Source organism: Palaemon carinicauda, chromosome 1 (genome assembly GCF_036898095.1).
Source record: "Palaemon carinicauda isolate YSFRI2023 chromosome 1, ASM3689809v2, whole genome shotgun sequence".
Lineage (NCBI taxonomy): Eukaryota > Metazoa > Arthropoda > Malacostraca > Decapoda > Palaemonidae > Palaemon > Palaemon carinicauda.
This window is the reverse complement of record NC_090725.1, coordinates 5866069-5885382: the sequence shown is the minus strand read 5'-3', so window position 1 is coordinate 5885382 and position 19314 is coordinate 5866069. Positions and strand designations below refer to the sequence as shown.

The 19314-nt window shown below is 36.7% G+C and overlaps 1 protein-coding gene across 2 annotated transcripts in view; it reads right to left on the bottom strand.

The window, feature by feature from the left end:
* Positions 1 to 4707: 4707 nt before the first annotated feature.
* The window catches only part of Brms1 (breast cancer metastasis-suppressor 1-like protein), a 66386-nt gene continuing 51779 nt past the window's right edge, over positions 4708 to 19314 (bottom strand). For both annotated transcript variants that reach the window (XM_068379720.1, XM_068379727.1), the window contains exons 6-7: positions 13732 to 13775; positions 4708 to 7237 (exon numbers count right to left, since the gene is read on the bottom strand). In XM_068379720.1, coding sequence (XP_068235821.1) covers positions 13732 to 13775 — 44 coding nt within the window. In that variant the 3' untranslated portion in view covers positions 4708 to 7237. The remainder of the gene's footprint in view (positions 7238 to 13731; positions 13776 to 19314) is intronic.

The window sequence follows — 19314 nt, the reverse complement described above, 5'->3', positions numbered from 1 at the left end:
ATATATATATATATATATATATATATATATATATATATATATATATATATATAAATATATATATATATATATATATATATATATATATATATATAGGCTTATATATATATATGTATATATATATATATATGTATATATATATATATATATATATATATATATATATATATATATATGGCACCAGCCACTCGTTGAGATACTACCCTTTGAAAGTTATGGGGTCCTTTGACTGGCTAGACAGTACTACATTGCACCCTTCTCTTGGTTACAGTTCATTTTTCCTTTCCCTACACATACACCGAATAGTCTGGCCTATTCCTTACAAATTCTCCTCTGTCCTTATACACCTGACAACACTTACATTACCAAACAATTCTTCTTCATCCAAGGGGTTATCTACTGCACTGTAATTGTTCAGTGGCTACTTTCCTCTTGGTAAGGGTAGAAGAGACTCTTTAGCTATGGTAAGCAGCTCTTCTATGAGAACGACACTCCAAAATCAAACCATTGTTCTCTAGTCTTGGGTAGTGCCATAGATTCTGTACCATGGTCTTCCACTGTCTTGGGTTAGAATTCTCTTGCTTGAGGTTACACTCATGCACACTATTGTCTTATTTCTCTTCCTCTTATTTTGTTAAAGTGTTTATAGTTTATATAGGAAATATTTATTTTGGTTGTGTTGTTGCTCTTAAAATATTTTATTTTTCCTTGTATCCTTTCCTCACTGGGCTACTTTTCCCTGTTGGAGCCCTTGGGCTTATAGCATCTTGCTTTTCTAACTAGGGTTGTAGCTTAGCTAGTTATATATATATATATATATATATATATATATATATATATATATATATATAAATATATATATATATATATATATATATATATATATATATATATATATGTATGTATATTTTTACTCCTTCATTTATTTCATTGTTTATTATAATTATTTAATCTCCGCACAGTATACCCGATATTTTGAAAGGAGTAAGCCTAGATAAGAGTGTGTTAGCGAGTGACTTAGTATTGAATCTATCTGCTTCAAAGGTAAAGATCCATATCTTTAACTTCAACTTTACATCACTGATCCCATTTTTTTTGTTTTGTCTCAATAATTACTTAATGTAAGATTCCTGTCCAGCATATCACTGGGGTCCTTAGGATGGATCCAAAACAGAGCCTAAGGGTGTAGATGACCTTAGACCTGACAAAGCTAGAGTAGGCCATCAAATTACTTTTATTTCACGTCTGAAGTTTCTAGGCCTCTGGACTGAGTATAATTTCCTTTTTTTGCACTTGAGTGATGGTTATAGAACTATGTCCGTAAAGTTATTAACAGGGTGTTTGTGCCCGGAGCGATAGTACTCCTTATCCTCCCCTTTTAGGAACTGACGTAGGGAGACTTTTCAGGACTAACAAGTTCCCACTAGATGCTTAAAAAAATTCCACTAAATATATATAAACATATATATATATATATATATATATATGCTAAAGCCTTTTTAATGCTGCTTTGTTTGCCATGTAAGCTAGTAATTGGAGAATCATGTGGCCTACAGTCCTTTTCAATTTTCAAATCCACAATTTCATAGCACTGAAAAAAACCAGAAACTTTTCTTCGCTTTGAAAGACTTTATATTCTTTCCCGCCTCATCGTTATCCCTACATTATGCCAGGACTCTAGATGAGCATGATGGCCACTTGCCGAGTGGTATGCCAGTCTGTTAGCACTTGTAGTCCAGGTCCCAGGAAAACTACCATAGTCCACATTTCTCTGTCAGCCGCATCTTCAGAGGTACCACCATTTCGTGAAGTCACTGGAACCTCACGATTAGACTATCCAGCATCTCATCTGAGTGAAAGACATTTTGTGAGGCACTGCAAAGATATCTGGCTAACTGCAATGATCCTCTGCAGCTGTCTACCAGGGTAGGTGTGCCATCTTGTGCGAAGGGATACTTCTCTGGTTGGAGCATCTCTAGCACAGATAGCGGATTTCCTCCTCTTCCTTTGACGAGATAAGCTCCACTCAGTTGCAGCTGTCAAAGGCTACTGCTCAGTCTGGAGTATGGTCTTTCAACTGAAGGGTATGTAGGCCAGTAGTAGGTTGGCCAGGGTACCAGCCACCCGTTGTGATACTATTTCTAGCGAGTTATTGGGTCCTTTGACTGACCATACAGTATTACATTGGATCCCTCTCTCTAGTATGTCTCATTCTTTCTTTGCCTACACATACACCGAGTAGTCTGGCCTATTTTTCTAACATTTTCCTGTCCTCATACACATGACAACACTGAAATTACCAAAAAATTCTATTCTGTTCCAGGGGTTAACTACTGCACTGTAGTTGTTCAGAGGGTACTTTCCTCTTGGATAGAAGAGACTTTTTAGCTGTGGCAAGAGGCTCTTCTAGGAGAGGGACACACAAAAATCAAACCATTGTTCTCTAGTCTTGGATAGTGCCATAGCCTCTGTTCCATAGTCTTCCACTGTCTTGGGGTAGAGTGCTCTTGCTTGAGGGTACACTTGAGCATACTATTCTGGCTTATTTCTTCTCCTCTTGTTATTTTTATGATTTTATAGTTTATATATGATAGATTTGTTTTAATTTTTTCTATTGTTCTTAAACTTCTCTCGTAATTTATTCCTTGATTCCCTTTCCTCACTGAGCTATTTTTCCTGTTGTGGCCCTTGGGTTTATAGCATCCTGCTTTTCCAACTAGTGTTGTAGCTTAGTAAGTAGTAATAATAATAATAATAATAATAGACATCTCGTTGGAGTTTTCTATGTTCCTGAGGAGCTTTGAGTAGTCTTGTCCACCTTGACCCAAGAGCCTCAAGCCCTTTGAGTGGGACATCAATCTGGTTCTCAAGGCTCGTATGCATACCCCAAATGAGGCTTTGAGGTCACCAAACAGAAATCTAACTCTCAGGACTGTCTTTTGCTAGCCTTAGCATTAGCAAATTGAATAGGAGAGTTGTATGGTCTCTTATTAATGACCCATACTGAAGGGTGGAAGGAGGTTTTTTGCCAGAGTTCATGGCTAAGACCTAGAACCCTTTGGTTCACGACCTTCTCCATCTCATCTCTACTTGAAGTGTCGGGATCAATCGGGAGGAGATGCTTTTGTAACCTGTGAGAGTTCTATGGTGCTATCTGAAGATGACCCGACATCTCAGGAATGAATGTCAGCAATTCTTCATTAACACAGGCGGAACCAAGAAAGAAGTGTCCAGAAACAATCTCTTTCTGGCTTCTTGAGACTAGATGTATTGCATATGCCTCAACAGCTGAAAGGGTCAAGATACCAGCTAGGACCAGAGATCTTGAAGTTAGGGGTATAGGGGCCACCTTAGTCTTTAAGAGGCATCTCAAGTTGGTCAAGCGTTGAAGGCTTTGGTGTGCAAATGGTCTTTCAACTGTGTGAGTATACCCACAAGTCTCCCGACACTTGTTTTTTATCCTTTGGTGGTTGCTATAGTAACGAGACCAGCATCTCGTTCATAGTAACTTGTAAATGCAAGTCTGGAATGAATGGAAGAATGACTGACTCTTCTTCCCCTCTCTCGGGGATGAACCAATACATGTTGGATTTGACTTGATGGTAGTTAGCTATACTTCTGAGCTCCATTCTTCAGAATAGTATCTCACCCATCCTCCCTAGTCAAAGGGTAGGTTGGTGGAATATATACCAACCTTTCATTATCAGATGATAAGTACTTTATTCCGGATAACTATCCCCTCCAGGGGAAGGGATAACTCCTTTGATTATGTCCTTATCTTGTAAAGGCTAGGCCCTATCAGTCTATTCATCCCTATGATGGACAGATATGCAGTTGCTGCAGTAATGTTCTTTGCTCCTGTACGGGACCAGGCAGACTGACAATTTCATGGATGAAAAAGAACCAACCAGTTAATTTCTTGGGGAACTTACGACCCACCAATCAATGATTCTCACAATTTTAAAGGTCGAAAGGATTGTATATGTGTAGACACAAATAAACTTTAAAGGTATTTCTATTTTTTCTGGCTATACAAAACCGAGTCAGTACTGAGTCAAAGGTCAAGAGTGAGGAGAGACTTACAAGTGGGTGGGTAGGGCTACTCACCTGTGCACAACGTTTGTCATTAACTACCTTATTAAGGGATTCAGTGGCTGTTCCAACTCAGGTTTGTATAGCAAGGAAAAATAAAAATTACTTCTGAAATCTTTTATATTTATAAGTTGTGCAATAAAGATTGATATATTGTACCGCCAAGTTTTAGAATTCTCTTAGTATTTACATTTACTGTTTCCATGATCTCTTTCACTTCAAGAAGTAGGTTATTTTTTTTTATTTGCCATTCCTTTTCTATTCTATTAGATCTGGTATGATATGAGTAACAAGATGTCAATTCCAAAAGATTTCCATTACTGTAATTTAAAGCAGAACTTAAAATCTCATAAACTTTAGCATTAACAAATTAGTTAAATCAATCCGTATAAGGATACCACTGCCTCCTGCGCTACACTTTGGATGGTATTAAGTAGTTATTCCATAGCCATTTCTGGACCAAGCTGCATTAGTTTCTACATGACACTGTTCCATCATTTGTTAATTTACTATCAGATTTATTTTTTTACTTTTACAACTTCCATCCACTTTCACTTATTTGGGAACAAATTCTTCCAATATGCCTCATGAAAATATCCCCAGGAAAACACAACATAACCTTTCTTTCAATTTTATTATGAAACTGACAAAAGTGATATCTGAATAATAGAATACTTTAATATGCATCAATTACCCGCTGAACTATATTTATATGACCCTCTTAAGATATCAGTGGTGCTTTTAACTATGCTTTGAACATGGGTTATAAAAACTGTAACACCATTCCACCAAAATTTGACAATCAACTTTAAAATATACAAAATATATATATATACAAAAATGAAACGGAGATTCAATAACTTCAGGTTTGCTTAAAACCTTTGTACGGATTCAATTTCATATCATAAAATAAACCAAAAATCAAATAAACATAAAAAATAACTAAGAGCAAAAGGGGTATCTGACTTTGAGGTATGAGGAGCAGCAGACATTTTCAATTTACATGGAAACAAAGATAATGCATTTACATAATTCACAAACTAATTTAATTTATTTGTTTCCATAATCTATTAGGTCTCTTGATTTAGCAGTTGTGACCATTGGGAATAGAAAAGCTTATTTAAGGCATATAAAGTGGCTCTAACATAATGAATAGAGTGCACAATTAATACCTTTTAAAAAATATACAAATTTTACCATAGCAAATCTGCACTAAGAGAACAACCTTAAAGAATTGTTTGAAAAGTGGCAGGAAATTTGCATTAACATTAAAATATACAGTCACAAATTGACAAATTTAAATGATGAACTAATAATTAAATATAAACTTTAGGCTACAGGCCTAACACAGGCACGAAAACATACTTATATGATAAATCAAATATAAACATTAAGTTACCATTTCTGTATATACATTCCTTGCAACATGGCCAGTCATCAAGAAAAAAAATTCTCAATCAGTATCATTATTTAGCATATTTTAATTTCCAGATTCTACAAAACAATTTTTTTCCAGTTTTCAGTGTATGAAATGAATATATACAACACTTCATATTCACCACTGCAACTTGAAAAGAAGTATGTACTGTATAGGAAAATAATAGTAATTTTCAGTGACTAAAATGGAATGAAGACATCCTTCAAGGGTTAGAACAACAAGTTTCTCAGAGCAAAAAAGTGTTTTTAAGTTCTATAACCCCTTTTAATAAAAGGATAGACACAGATTAAAAAGTCAGCAGCAGCAGCTAGAATTACAAGTGTACAAATAATATACTGTAAATACATACATCAAAGAAAAAATACCATACCTCTAGCATATCCATAACAATGGATATATAATATTTTTTAAATTACTTTAGCTAAATTTTGGAATGTTATAAAACTTTTAGTAAAATTTGCAACATCCTCTTTTCATTTTATGAATAAAGGTCAAAATATAATCTAAAGTAAAAAAATCATGAAAGTCTTTCATAGGACTAGAATTTATCACGTTTATTTACAGTATCCAAAACAGTGTCTATGAAAATAACTCCAACGTTACAACTAATAAACTACCAGTTTAAAAGTTCCCCAACAATAAACTATACAATGATATTTCTCTTGATGATCTAGGACACTTGATAAAAAAACTTGCCTAATTATTAATGTTGGAGGTAATTCAGTGGTAAAGCACCCACTCCTTCCCTAATTCTGACAGAGAAATGGCTGAGAGAAAGGCACAGACCACTGTTGTGTTAAGCCACAATTGAGGATGCAATGTGTTTATTCCAGACTCATTCTTATAAAGTATGTCTTATAAAATGTAAAAGGTATTCTAGCACCCATGAACCATTTCATCAGTTTCAGTTTGACTTCTCAAACGTGGGGAAGCATGGTAACCTAGTGGTAGTGACACTGTATACTGTTTAACCTTTTTTTTTTAATTACCCAAGGATATTACAAATCTAAAATGTTTATAAAGAATAAATGCTTTTCTTTTTATCCAGTATACTGTACTTTTCTGCCAATGCTCTACATCTAGTGTCCACATTACAGTTTTAATAAAAAAAATTCATTTAGGGATACAAAACAATACTGGTATATATATTGTACATAAGGAAACATTAAAAATCAGTTTATAGATTTTCATTGTTCTTGTATATCTTCAAGGCTGTAAATTTGGAATCCAAAGAAAGTAGGTCACTATTTACTATCTGCAAATGATAAGCTAAAAATAGTACTGGGTACTGATAAATAATTCTATGTACTGTACATATCAATGTTCTTGAAAAGGTAAGACACTGACTTATCAATTAGAAATAAGGATAACTGATTTGCAAATAAAAATTACAAAATAAACAGTGATAGACAATTTACTAACATTATGGAAAATGTTTCACCACTAGACTGTAACGAGCAAAATTATACAACCAATGATGGGAAGCTTTCAAATACTATCAAAGTCTACTGAACCATAGGGGGTTAATAAACAATTCTCAAACACTGCAGTTTTAGGAGAATCAAAATCACTTATAGACTCCAAAACCAATATTAGGTGTTACTGAAATCCCAAGTTTGACATTAGCAGTGCACCACTTCATTTTGAGACGAGGACAGATTAAGTTTCACATCAAGTATAATGCCACTCTTCACATTCTCACGGTATCTGAAAAAGAAATAAAATGCCTCTTTGACTATGAATTTGTGCAAATTGAATATAAAAAGATTAATTTTTCTTTCTTTGGGTATAGTTATAATGCAGTTAAATTTTGATGTAAAAATATGTGGATATTCCTTACCAAAGGTAAATACAAATCCCACTGAAATCATAAATCTCACATACATCAAAAGCTCTTAATAAAGGATTTTGACGAAGGAAAAATCTATTTCTGGGCGAGAGACCTGTGCCGCCCAGTGAAATGCTCCTTAAGCACCATTTCTAAGGAATATAACTGCTATATATTACCAGAGAAAAATTGCATAGGAATGCCAGGTTGAACCCAGCTCGCTCACCTATATAAGGTGTCGGTATATTACTGGGGCGAGATAAATCATAACCAGAGGCCTCACACCAATTAGACATTTCCTCTTATATAAATTTAGTGCAGTACGCAAGACGACACTTGCAATAAGAAAGGGGACTATTTGTTGACTTTTGCAGCTGAAAATCGTAGGCATGTGAGCTAGGTAAAGCCTACCCAGGGGGAAAATTTAACAAAATTTAACTTAAAAACATCTTGCAATCTATTAATTTTGTAAATTGAGACTTTCTGTACCAAGGTTTCCTTGATCAGTCCAAAAAGTAATCTAATGCCTACCAAGTAGTAAAAATTATTCTTTATGGTATGCTTACTATCCCTAACTGCAAACTAACTAAACCATTTGATTGTTTGATGTTACTTAAAATTTCACCCTTCATTTAAGACCAATCCTTCAAACCAACCATTAGTCTCAATGGAGACTAATGTTTAGAATCTTTCATACTTTTATATTTCTAAATGCTGCCAGAAAGGCATAATTTTTCTATATCTGATCAAGCAATGACACTTATACTGTACATGATAGGTTTATACTGCAATGATATTATGGCATAAAAATATGACCTACTGTATACTGTACTTCATAACTTTTGCAACTATTTTATTCAAATCTTTAGTGTTATGATAATTTTTACTAAATGTGAACTGGTGTCTGATATTCATCACACCCTTATTCATGATATTGACAAAATTAGTTGTCATAGGTAGTAAATGAGTTTGTCATAAAATCCACTCTAAATCTTGTTTTGTACTTGATTGCCTTGCTTATATTGTTTATCCTGTGTCACCTTCACAAGTATGTACAGAGGATTGGACCTCTGACACCAGCTTGTCTTCACAGCCCATTGCACGGAACGAAGACATATGTTCTAGCAGTTTTTGCTACTGCCTGGCTGTGAGGGACTTGTGTGTCAAGAAACTTGTTGCCTTTTTTTTCAACTTCTGCAGCTTATCTTGTGATGGAAGGACTTTAACTTGGACTCTGTCTACCCTCATCCCCAAGTAGACATTGTTGACATGGGACGAGAACAGACTTCTTGAGATTTATAAGGATCCCCAGATCCTGAAAAAACATAAGAAAAAGGTCCTTGTTGTCAATACACTGGAGAAATCTTATTCCTATTACGTGTGCCCAGGCTGATACCAGTGTGAACACTTGAGGGGCTGAGAACAGGCCAAAACAGAGAACTTGAAACTGGAATCTTCTCGTTCCCAATATGAATTGAATGGATTTCTTTTTCAATTGGACTGGAATTTGGAAATAAGCATCCTTTAGGTCTATGGACTCTAAGAAGTCATTCCATCTTATTGCCTGGAGGACAGTGTTGGAGGTCTCCTTCTTGAACTTCGTTTACAGAGCAAAGTCGTTCAAGGGACAAGACCATGACTGATTTCCAACCTCCAGAAATCTGGAATAGAAATAGGATGCTGTAAAATCCTGGAGACGAGTCGTCGACCTCCTTGCTGGCTTTCTTGCCCATCATATTTTTAGCCTGATCCCGAAGGAGTAGGTCTTTGATGAAGCTAAAGTGAGAAGGTGAGAGTTGGTGAACGGGAAGTGGTATCCAAAGCGAAGGACCTCTACAGTCAAAGGCTCTGCCCCATGGAATTGCCACCTCATCCACTGACTCAACAGGCATCGCCACCCCCCCAAGGGGTGACATGAGGGGATTGCCAACTCTAACATGGTCATCTTCTGCAGTAAGATTGTCTGCGGCGAAAGGGCTGACCATGCTCATTCAATCAAATGTATGGGAGAGGGCCGTTGTCACTGTCTCACTCTCGCCTGTGGCTGCCATGGAGGCGAGTTCTTGTATTTAGCAGGCATCGTAGGCGGCTACTTGAAGATGGCAGCTCTCTTGAAGAAGGAAGCTTGACTAGCTTTCACACACGTCTCTACTACTACCTGCACCTCTTCAAGTGGATAGAGGGAGCACTGTATTAGCCATGGGGTATTTCTCAAAGACATAAAGTCCCTCAAGGTCAAATGTTTGACATATTTTTTTACCACTACTTCTGCCGTAATATTGTCTGCGGCGAAAGGGCTGACCCTGCTCATTCAATCAAATGTATGGGAGAGGGCCGTTGTCACTGTCTAAATCTCGCCAGTGGCTTCCATGGAGGCGAGTTCTTGTATTTAGCAGGCTTTGTAGGAGGCTACTTGAAGATGGCAGCTCTCTTGAAGAAGGAAGCTTACTATATGCACCTCTTCAAGTGGAAAGAGGGAGGCACTGTATTACAGCCATGGGGTATTTCTCAAAGACAAAGTCCCTCAAGATCAAATGTTTGACATATTTTTTGACTACTACTTCTCGGCATTTCAGTACCTAGGTGATCACTGGTGTACTAAAATATACACCACCTTTGTTACCGGAAGGACAAGCTCTTTATATTGTTTGCCTATCTTAGTATTCACAAGTCTCTCAGATACCGCAAAATATGAGAGCGTTTCAGACCTGTGGTCAATCCAAGAGGAAGTCTGAGAAGCTGACATTGCTTTTGCCATTCGCGTTCATGGCCTTTGAGGTCGAGAAAACTGATGGTTGCTGTGCGAGCCTGTCTGCTGACGTCCCCAGAGTCAGGGTAGCTACCTCAAGGTCTAAGGGGAGAGGGGAAGGATGGGCTCCCTTTGTCACAGAGAGCCTCCTTTGTTTCAAATAAAAAAACAGGAGGAATTACATTAAAGGATCGAGCCACTCTCAGGGAGTCTTTGGTTGTGGAGACTTGTGTCTCCAACTTCTGAATACTGCACAGTAGTTTAATAGTCTTCTCCATTTGTCCTGACCAAGGTAACTCGAGGTGTTGCTTCGAGTTATGTTGCTCCCTGAAAAAAGAATCAATGGAGGTCTGCATTCCAGATCACCCAATTTATTAAGTTTTCTGATGAGACCCAAAACCCTCATGAGAGATGATTCCCCTTCAGGTTTATTAGAGGAAATACGGGAAAACTCCAAGGGCCCCAGGACCATGACAGGTACGGGAAGCATGGACAGGTTTTGGGCAAACAAGTTTTGACTTCTTCAGTGGAGTTGGCTGAATGCGAGTCTCCAAGGAGGTCTCTTGCAGGTGACGCCTGTCTATTCTTCCGCCTGGAAGCGATGTCCTTCTTTTCCTTGGTTTTCTCTCCTTTGGAAAAGGGAGACAGAGAGGAGAAAAATGATCTGCGGAGAGAGACGGCAATGTCTCATCTGAGGAGTCTGAAATTGGACACATTTTTTGGTACCTCTTGCTTGAGATAGGATACGATTATAAAAGGCCTCAATCAAGTGCTCAGGGTTGGCTATCCTATTGGGAAAAAAAAATAAATAAAAGGGTCAATAGGGGAGAGTCTCTACTCCTCCTAAATTTTGACTAATTAATTGAGTTTTCTGGCTTCCTGATATCTAAGGTCATTGATGCCATCCTAAACTTTGAACACATCCAAGCCACCAACATTGAGTCTGTAGGGTGCAAAACTCCCTCAGCACTTTACAGAGAAAAGACGAGAAGTTTTGAAGGAGCTTAGGTTTGCGTGTGTACCTAAGATCAGGTATACTTTTGGAAAAGAGAGAAAAGGAAGTAGATGATCATCTGACGTGGGGGTGTCTGCTTCTGCGGGAGAACGGGAAATTGATCATACGCTAAAGGACCGCCCGTGTATCACCCGCTCATGGATGACGCGTTTCAAGTCCTCACTCTGGTTAATTTGTCTTAGATTCGCAGGCTGCTTGGTAAATTGTTTTTATTGTGGAAATCAGGGCTCTCGCGCACCTCTGGTTTATGTGCACTGTGATGGTGCACTTCTGCAGGTTGGTGATGTGTTACTGTTTCATACTATACTTTTGTTGGTGGCATGATTTTGTCTTGCATGCTGTTGGGAGGCTTAGCAAAATGCGTGGCACAGGCGCGTAGGACAATAGGAGCATATTTTGATGATCTATGCGCCAAGATTGCATGCTTAACACGGCTGTAGCCAGAAAAATCACTTACAGCACTCCTAGAAGAGTAAGTAGAAAATGCAGACAAAATCTCTATTATAAGAGTTAGCGCTCATGGGCGGTGAAGAGGGCGCAAGTGTACCAGGGTGTTTCTCATCTGATAATAGGAGAGCTTTGGCAGGAGCAAGCTTTGCTTCTCTAGGGGAAGAAGGGAGGTCTACCACCTTGGGAACATATTCTACAGTTGCAAGGTCGTCGGTCTTCTTAGGATTGTCCTCCGAAGAATTAAGCAAAGAATAGCCAGTGGTGAGTTTTGAAGGTCGGAAGTCAGGATCTTGCAGACTTTTTATGACCTCAAGGACGAACCTGAGGGAGAACGATCATGGTTAGATCTCTTCTTCCTCCAACTCCAAAATCTTACTCACTTGAGAGGACAACCACTGCACACATCACAAGGGGAGTCCTAAGTTCAGCGGTGCCCTCTACACAAGGTGAAGATGAACCTCTACCTCACTCATAGAGGAACCACAGTGTCGATCCAACAGCCCTGGACACGTCTGCATGTTGCTTTGCTGTCTCACACTCAAACTACAAAGAGAAAAAGAATTATTAATGAAAAAACTTCAGGCTAGTTGGAGAGCGTCAAGAACACGTCAGTGCAGCTCGAAGGCCAAAACCAGAATGGAGGCTGTTTGCAGAGAGATCTCTACTACCGTTGGCTACTAATAGCTGCCAGAATCTAGATAATTCTTCATTGACCGTTTCCTACTTTCGCCAGAATCTAACCCCAACTAAAAGATGATGGTTTGTATTTACGTAGAAATAAATGCAGTTTCCATTTAATTACATCTGCACAGGACTCACTATCAATGAAGGCATTAAATACATGTGATATAACATTTTCGGTGGATAAATCTGACAGCTGGTGTTGACAAATTCTTATAAAACAGAAACCATATGTGCTTAACAAAGTTATCCAAACTGATTGTAACAAAAATTTCTTAACTATATACCAATCACAATAAGCTTAAACATAAAATGGTACTTGAATTGTGAGAGTAGATGAGAGGATTCGTCAGTTAACACAATGCAAAAATTATGAATCAGGAACAATCTACTTAGTAAATGATACATGGTATGGTTCCTTAACACAAAACTAATTTACTTCAACGGTCTACTTTAGAAGAATTTTGTAACAAATTCACAGCTCTGAAACACTGGTTAATTTTCACTTTTCATTTCCTTTCCTTCCATATCACCTTTAATTAAATGTTTATCTGATGCTAATCCTATGAACTAAATTAAGATTTTTATAAAGTGGTGAATCCACAACACTACAGTAAATCTATATGCATATTTACTTAATATTTCCATCTTACGCTGGAAAAAATTAAATTTAATCTATATAAAGAGAATATAAAAATAACTCGGCAGGTAGTAGGTTGGCCAAGGCATCAGCCCATTGAGATACTACTGCTAGAGTTATTGTGTCCTTTGACTTGCCAGACAGTACTACACTGGATCCCTCTCTCTGGTTACGCCTTATTTCGTCTTTGCCTAAACATACACAGAATAGTCTGGCCTAGTCTTAACACATTCTCCTCTTTCCTCATACACTTGACAACACAGAAATTGCCAAACAATTCTTCTTCTCTAAAGAGGATAATTACTGCCATTGTTCATTGGCAACTTTTCTCTTGCTAAGGGTAGAAGAGACTCTTCAGCTAAGGTAAGCAGCTCATCTAGGAGAAGGACACTCCAAAATCAAACCATCCTCTGTACCATGGTCTTCCATTGTCTTGGGTTAGAATTCTCTTGCATGAAGGTACACTTGGGCACACTATTCTATCTTGTTTCTCTTCCTCTTGTTTAGTTTATATATGAAATATTTATTCTAATGTTATTATTGTTCTTAAACTTCTTGTAGATTTTCCTTATTTCCTTTCCTCCCCGAGCTATCTTACCTGTTGGAGCCCTTGGACTTATAACATCCTGCTTTTCCAACTAGGGTTGTAGCTTAGCAAATAATCATGATAATAATAATCCTCACAAAAGTTTATGGATTTTAAACAATTAACAAGAGTAATATAAATTCCTACAAAGAAAGAAAAGTACATCTTTTCCTTGATTTATCAATAGAAAATTTTTCTAAGCTTACAGAAATGAGATCAACATGGTAAAAGGATTAAGTGTAGTGTACTTACCTAGAAACCTTCTGGAAAGTGTCGTGGGGATGTTATTTTCCCAACTGAAAAAAAGGAAAATCATCTAATATTGATCATACAAAGCTTAATTCAAAACACTAAATGAAATCCACTTAAGGGAACCAGTTGCCATGTAATAGAATTTGCTTCAGAATTCATAAATTTTCACAAGTTTTAGATGTATTTTTTATTCAATAAAATTCTACATCATTCGGACCAATACTTTTATTTTTTCTCATAAAATGTGATATTTTGAACTTTTAAAAACTTTTATCGTTGAAAATATTATATCAATTATTGTAAATATCATAAGATGATAATTATGTTATGCATACATTTTTTGTCCAAACAGAATTTAAACTTTTTTAGTCTTTTTTTTTTTCTATGATGTTTTTAAATGGAAAATTTGTTCACAAAAACCAATTAAAAAAATATATATTTTCTCCTCCTTGTAATGATATATTTAACTTTAGAATAACATAATAAATAATGGAAATCAAATAAGTTATACGAGACAAAGTAAGCATTCAAGTAATGACATTTAAGTAATGAGTGTCCAAAGATTGTTAATGTAATTTTAGTTTCCCTCTTCAAAAAATAAGGATAACATCAAAATTATCATAACTATTGCGTAATTCTAACTTGGTTATATATTCCACCTCTTCCACTGCTGATTCTTGCATCATGGCTCCTGGGTTTCAACCCCTTTAGCGGTGAATCAGCTGATAATCCGCCCAGGTATGACATGATGCATTGGAGTTAGATTCTCTTTTTTCCTTTTCATGCTAAATGAAGACTTCTGTTATTTGGTGTGTTTATTGCTTTTGGTATGTTAACCCTTTTACCCCCAAAGAACGTACTGGTATGTTTCACAAAGTTCATCCCTTTACCCCCATGGACGTACCGGTATGTCCTTGCAAAAAACTGCTATTTATATTTTTTTTCATAATTTTTTGAGAAACTTCAGGCATTTTCCAAGAGAATGAGACCAACCTGACCTCTCTATGATGAACATTAAGGCTGTTAGAGCAATTTTTAAAAAATATACTGCAAAATGTGCTTGAAAAAAAATAACCCCTGGGGGTTAAGGGCTGGAAAGTTCCAAATAGCCTGGGGGTAAAAGGGTTTACTGAAACTATTAAAAAACCAGACACTTATAAAAACTTGCTGAATGACTGTTCACACCAGTACATGAAGTGATAATTACTCTCACGTAGGTACGAGACAACTCAGTTGAGCTGTATTGTAATTTCGTAAAGGTTGGTAACCCTGTTTTAGATGAGTATATCTGTCAGATGTATGAGGAAAAACATTTTAGTTATTATAGGTACACAAATTTGGCCATACAAATGCTGTCTGTCAAACGGTGTAGTTACAATGTCATAATGAAAAAAAAAAAACTATCTTCATGTTTTATCAAGATAATCAAAGAAACTGCTTGGCCTATTATACGATGTAACTCATTTTTCTCAGTCAAAAATACTATTCATGAAAAATTATGGCAGCTGGTCCCCTCAACTATTAATTTTCATATCAATACTGTCCTAAAGTACCAGATATTAATTAAGCTAATGGTATTTTTGTACCATAACAAAGACTCCAAAGAGGAGACAGCACCAATCACATCAGATTTGTTTGCCATAGTAATGAAGAAAGACACAAAGGAGAGAAGAAAACCCTTTAGGAACCTGCAGACTGCATAAGAAAGTATTAACATTACAATCCAAGGAAGTTGAAATACAGTACCTGTATTTAAAGATGAAAGGGTGGAATAAATAGGAATGATCAATGTGAGCAAAGGCTTAAAGAGAATAGAAAGAAAGCAAATAAAATAGTAAGTGAACTAAATACCATGAATCAAATGGAACAGATACAGAGTACCAAAAAATTATCCAAATGACAAAAATACACTGTAAAGAGAGTAAGGGATTCTTGATGATCAAAATGTGGAGGAAGAAGGAAAAGAAAAGATGTGCAACATGCTATGGTGAAGTAATATATATTAGAAGATGAACGTTACAGTTTCTTTGGAGACACGCTGAGTCTTAATTGACAACAACAGCATGAATGAAGAGGAAAGAGATTGCTGGATTGCATGAATGAAGGGGGAAAGAGATTTCTAGATTGCATGAATGAAAAGGGAAAAAGATTGCTAGATTGCATGAATGATGGGGAAAGATTGCTAGAATGCATGAATTAAAGGGGAAAAAGATTGCTAGATTGCATGAATGATGGGGAAAAAGATTGCTAGATTGCATGAATGAAAAGGGAAAAAGATTGCTAGATTGCATGAATGATGGGGAAAGATTGCTAGAATGCATGAATTAAAGGGGAAAAAGATTGCTAGATTGCATGAATGATGGGGAAAAAGATTGCTAGATTGCATGAATGAAAAGGGAAAAAGATTGCTAGATTGCATGAATGTCGGGGAAAGAGATTGCTAGAATGCATGAATTAAAGGGGAAAAAGATTTCTAGATTGCATGAATGAAAAGGGAAAAAGATTGCTAGATTGCATGAATGATGGGGAAAGAGATTTCTAGATTGCATGAATGAAAAGGGAAAAAGATTGCCAGATTGCATGAATGATGGGGAAAGAGATTGCTAGACTGCATGAATTAAAGGGGAAAAAGATTGTTAGATTGCATGAATGATGAGGGAAAGAGATTGCATGAATGATGAGGGAAAGAGATTGCATGAATGAAGGGAAAGAGATTTCTAGATTGCATGATTGTGAATGAAGGGGAGAGAGATTGCTAGACTGTGTGAATGAAGGGGAAAGAGATTTCTAGATTGCATGAATTAAAGGGGAAAAAGATTGCTAGATTGCATGAATGATGGGGAAAGAGATTACTAATTTGCATGAATGAAGGGGAAAGAGATTGCCAGATTGCATGAATGAAGGGGAAAGAGATATCTAGATTGTATGAATGAAGGGGAAAGAGATTTCTAGATTGCATGAATGAAAGGGGAAAAAGATGGCTAGATTGCACGAATGATGGGAAAAGACTGCTAGATTGCATGAATGAAGGGGAAAGAGATATCTAGATTGTATGAATGATGGGGAAAAAGACTGTTAGATTGCATGAATGAAGGGGAAAGAGATATCTAGATTGTATGAATGATGGGGAAAAAGACTGTTAGATTGCATGAATGAAGGGGAAAGAGATTGCTAGACTGTATGAATGAAGGGGAAAGAGATTTCTAGATTGCATGAATGAAAGGGGAAAAAGATGGCTAGATTGCAAGAATGATGGGAAAAGACTCTGCTAGATTGCACGAATGAAGGGGAAAGAGATTGCTAGATTGTATGAATGACCGGGAAAGAGATTTCTACTTTGCATGAATGAACGCGGAAAAAGATTGCTAGATTGCATGAATGAAGGGGGAAAGATTGCTAGATTACATGAATGAAGGAAAAGAGATTGTTAAATTGAATGAATGAAGGGGAAAGAGTTTGCTATATTGCATGAATGAAGGAAAAGAGATTGCTACATTGCATGAATGAAGGGGGAAACATTGCTAGATTACATGAATGAAGGAAAAGAGATTGCTAAATTGAATGAAAGAAGGGGAAAGAGTTTGCTACATTGCATGAATGAAGGGGAAAGAGTTTGCTAGATTACATGAATGAAGAAAAAGAGATTGCTAAATTGCATGAATGAAGGGGAAAGAGATTGCTAAATTACATGAATGAAGGGGAAAGAGATTGGTGGATTGTATGAGTGATGGGGAAAGAGACTGCTAGATTAAAGAAAAGTAACATAAACCCAATAGTAAACAGAGTAAAAACTAAAGAAATAACTACTTACAAGGATAATGAAGTGTCAAAACATAATGCTTAGTTTTATGGTAAGAAGTTGGTATGGACACATTACGAATAAAGAAGCTCCATGGATGTGGTACCAAGAGGTGGAAAAACATAACCTAAAAAATACTGAAATGGTTTGAACATTAGATGGAATGGCATTTTGAGTGATCTTTTGGTCTTGAATTTAATAATAGTGTTGTTCCTTCGAATGAGAATCTAGTCATCATAATTGGTAGGCATATCCCTTTTGTGTGCTAAGGTACCAAGTGAAAATATAAATCCTGCTTTAGTGATGATTGTAGATGTGCTTATTTGGAGAAGCAGAATGCCTATCATCTTTGGAAGGGTAACAGATTAAATTTGACTTGGAATAACCATATTCAGCTTAAACCTTTAGCTCGAGAGAGTTTATGCTTCAACTGAAAAGTCAACCATAAAAGAAACCCTTTCTGGTACAACCCAGGAACATAAGTGGTGGGGTACCCTTAAATCTGCACTCTATGGTGTAGATGCAACAGTTCCTCCTTTACTTGACCAGTTATCTGTCACTCACTGCTCAAAGGAAAAGGTAACTCTTTCAGCTGATGTGTTTGACACTAGAGTAATGAGAAACTTGATCTTCCTCATTCCTGTTTAACTGGGGCAAAACCAGGTAGTTTAGCTTTTCAATCTCTTGAAAGTAAAACTCTCTTGATGGACCTTGATGCTTATGGAGGTGTAGACCCCAATGGTATTTTTCCTTTGTTTTTAATAAAAATTGCAGATTTCTTAGCTACAAAGTTGTTATTTTGCACAAGATAACAAGAAGGGGTTCTCTTAGCATTTGTTGGAGAATTGGTATTGTTATCTATTATGTAAAGATGTTTGTGGTAGCTCAAGTCCAAGTAATTACTGCTCAATTTCCAAAAATCCCATATCTAAAAAAATTTAATGTCTCGGCAAACCGTCTAAATGGGTTTGCTGAAGATAATCATGTTTCCTAGTTTGTAATTTGGCTTTTGTAAAGGCCTTGGAATATGGGATGTCCTTCTTACAATCTCCAATGCTGTACAAAAATCCCTTGATTGCTTAATTGCGGTCAGGAAGTTTGTATGATTGGCCTTGACTTTTGTGCTGCCTTTGACTGGGTTAATCATGAGCCTTAGTTTTCATACCCAAACAGTTGGGAGTCAGTGGGTCTTTTCTTAGCATCATTATTGTATTCCTCAGGGTAGTGTTCTTGGCCTATTACTTTACGTACTATATGCACAATACATGTGGTTAGGCCTAGAAAATAAGTTTGTTGCATATGCAAATGATTCTACTCACTTTGCTCTAACTCCAAATCCTGAATGTAGAGCTGAGTTTGCTGAATCCCTTCATAGAGCTCTAGCTAAAATCACTGCAAGGTGCAAATAATGAGGCATGAAGTTGAATCCTAACAAAGTAAGATTTTTGGTGATCAATCTATTCTGAAATGTTTTAAATCTTCCGGTCTACCTTGTGTCAAGTATTGTTCTCCTGTCTGGTCTTCAGCAGGAGATTCTTATCTTAGTTTGTTGGACAGGAACTTACGGTTCATTTTGAGTGAGAGAGAGAGAGAGAGAGAGAGAGAGAGAGAGAGAGAGAGAGAGAGAGAGAGAGAGAGAGAGAGTGTGTGTGAGTGTGTGTGTGTGTGTGTGTGTGTGTGTGTGTGTGTGTGTGTGTGTGTGTGTACCAATATTGAGTAAAAACAAGACAATTATGAAACAAGTAGAGAGGCATGTTTCAATGGCATTGTATTGTAATCATCAT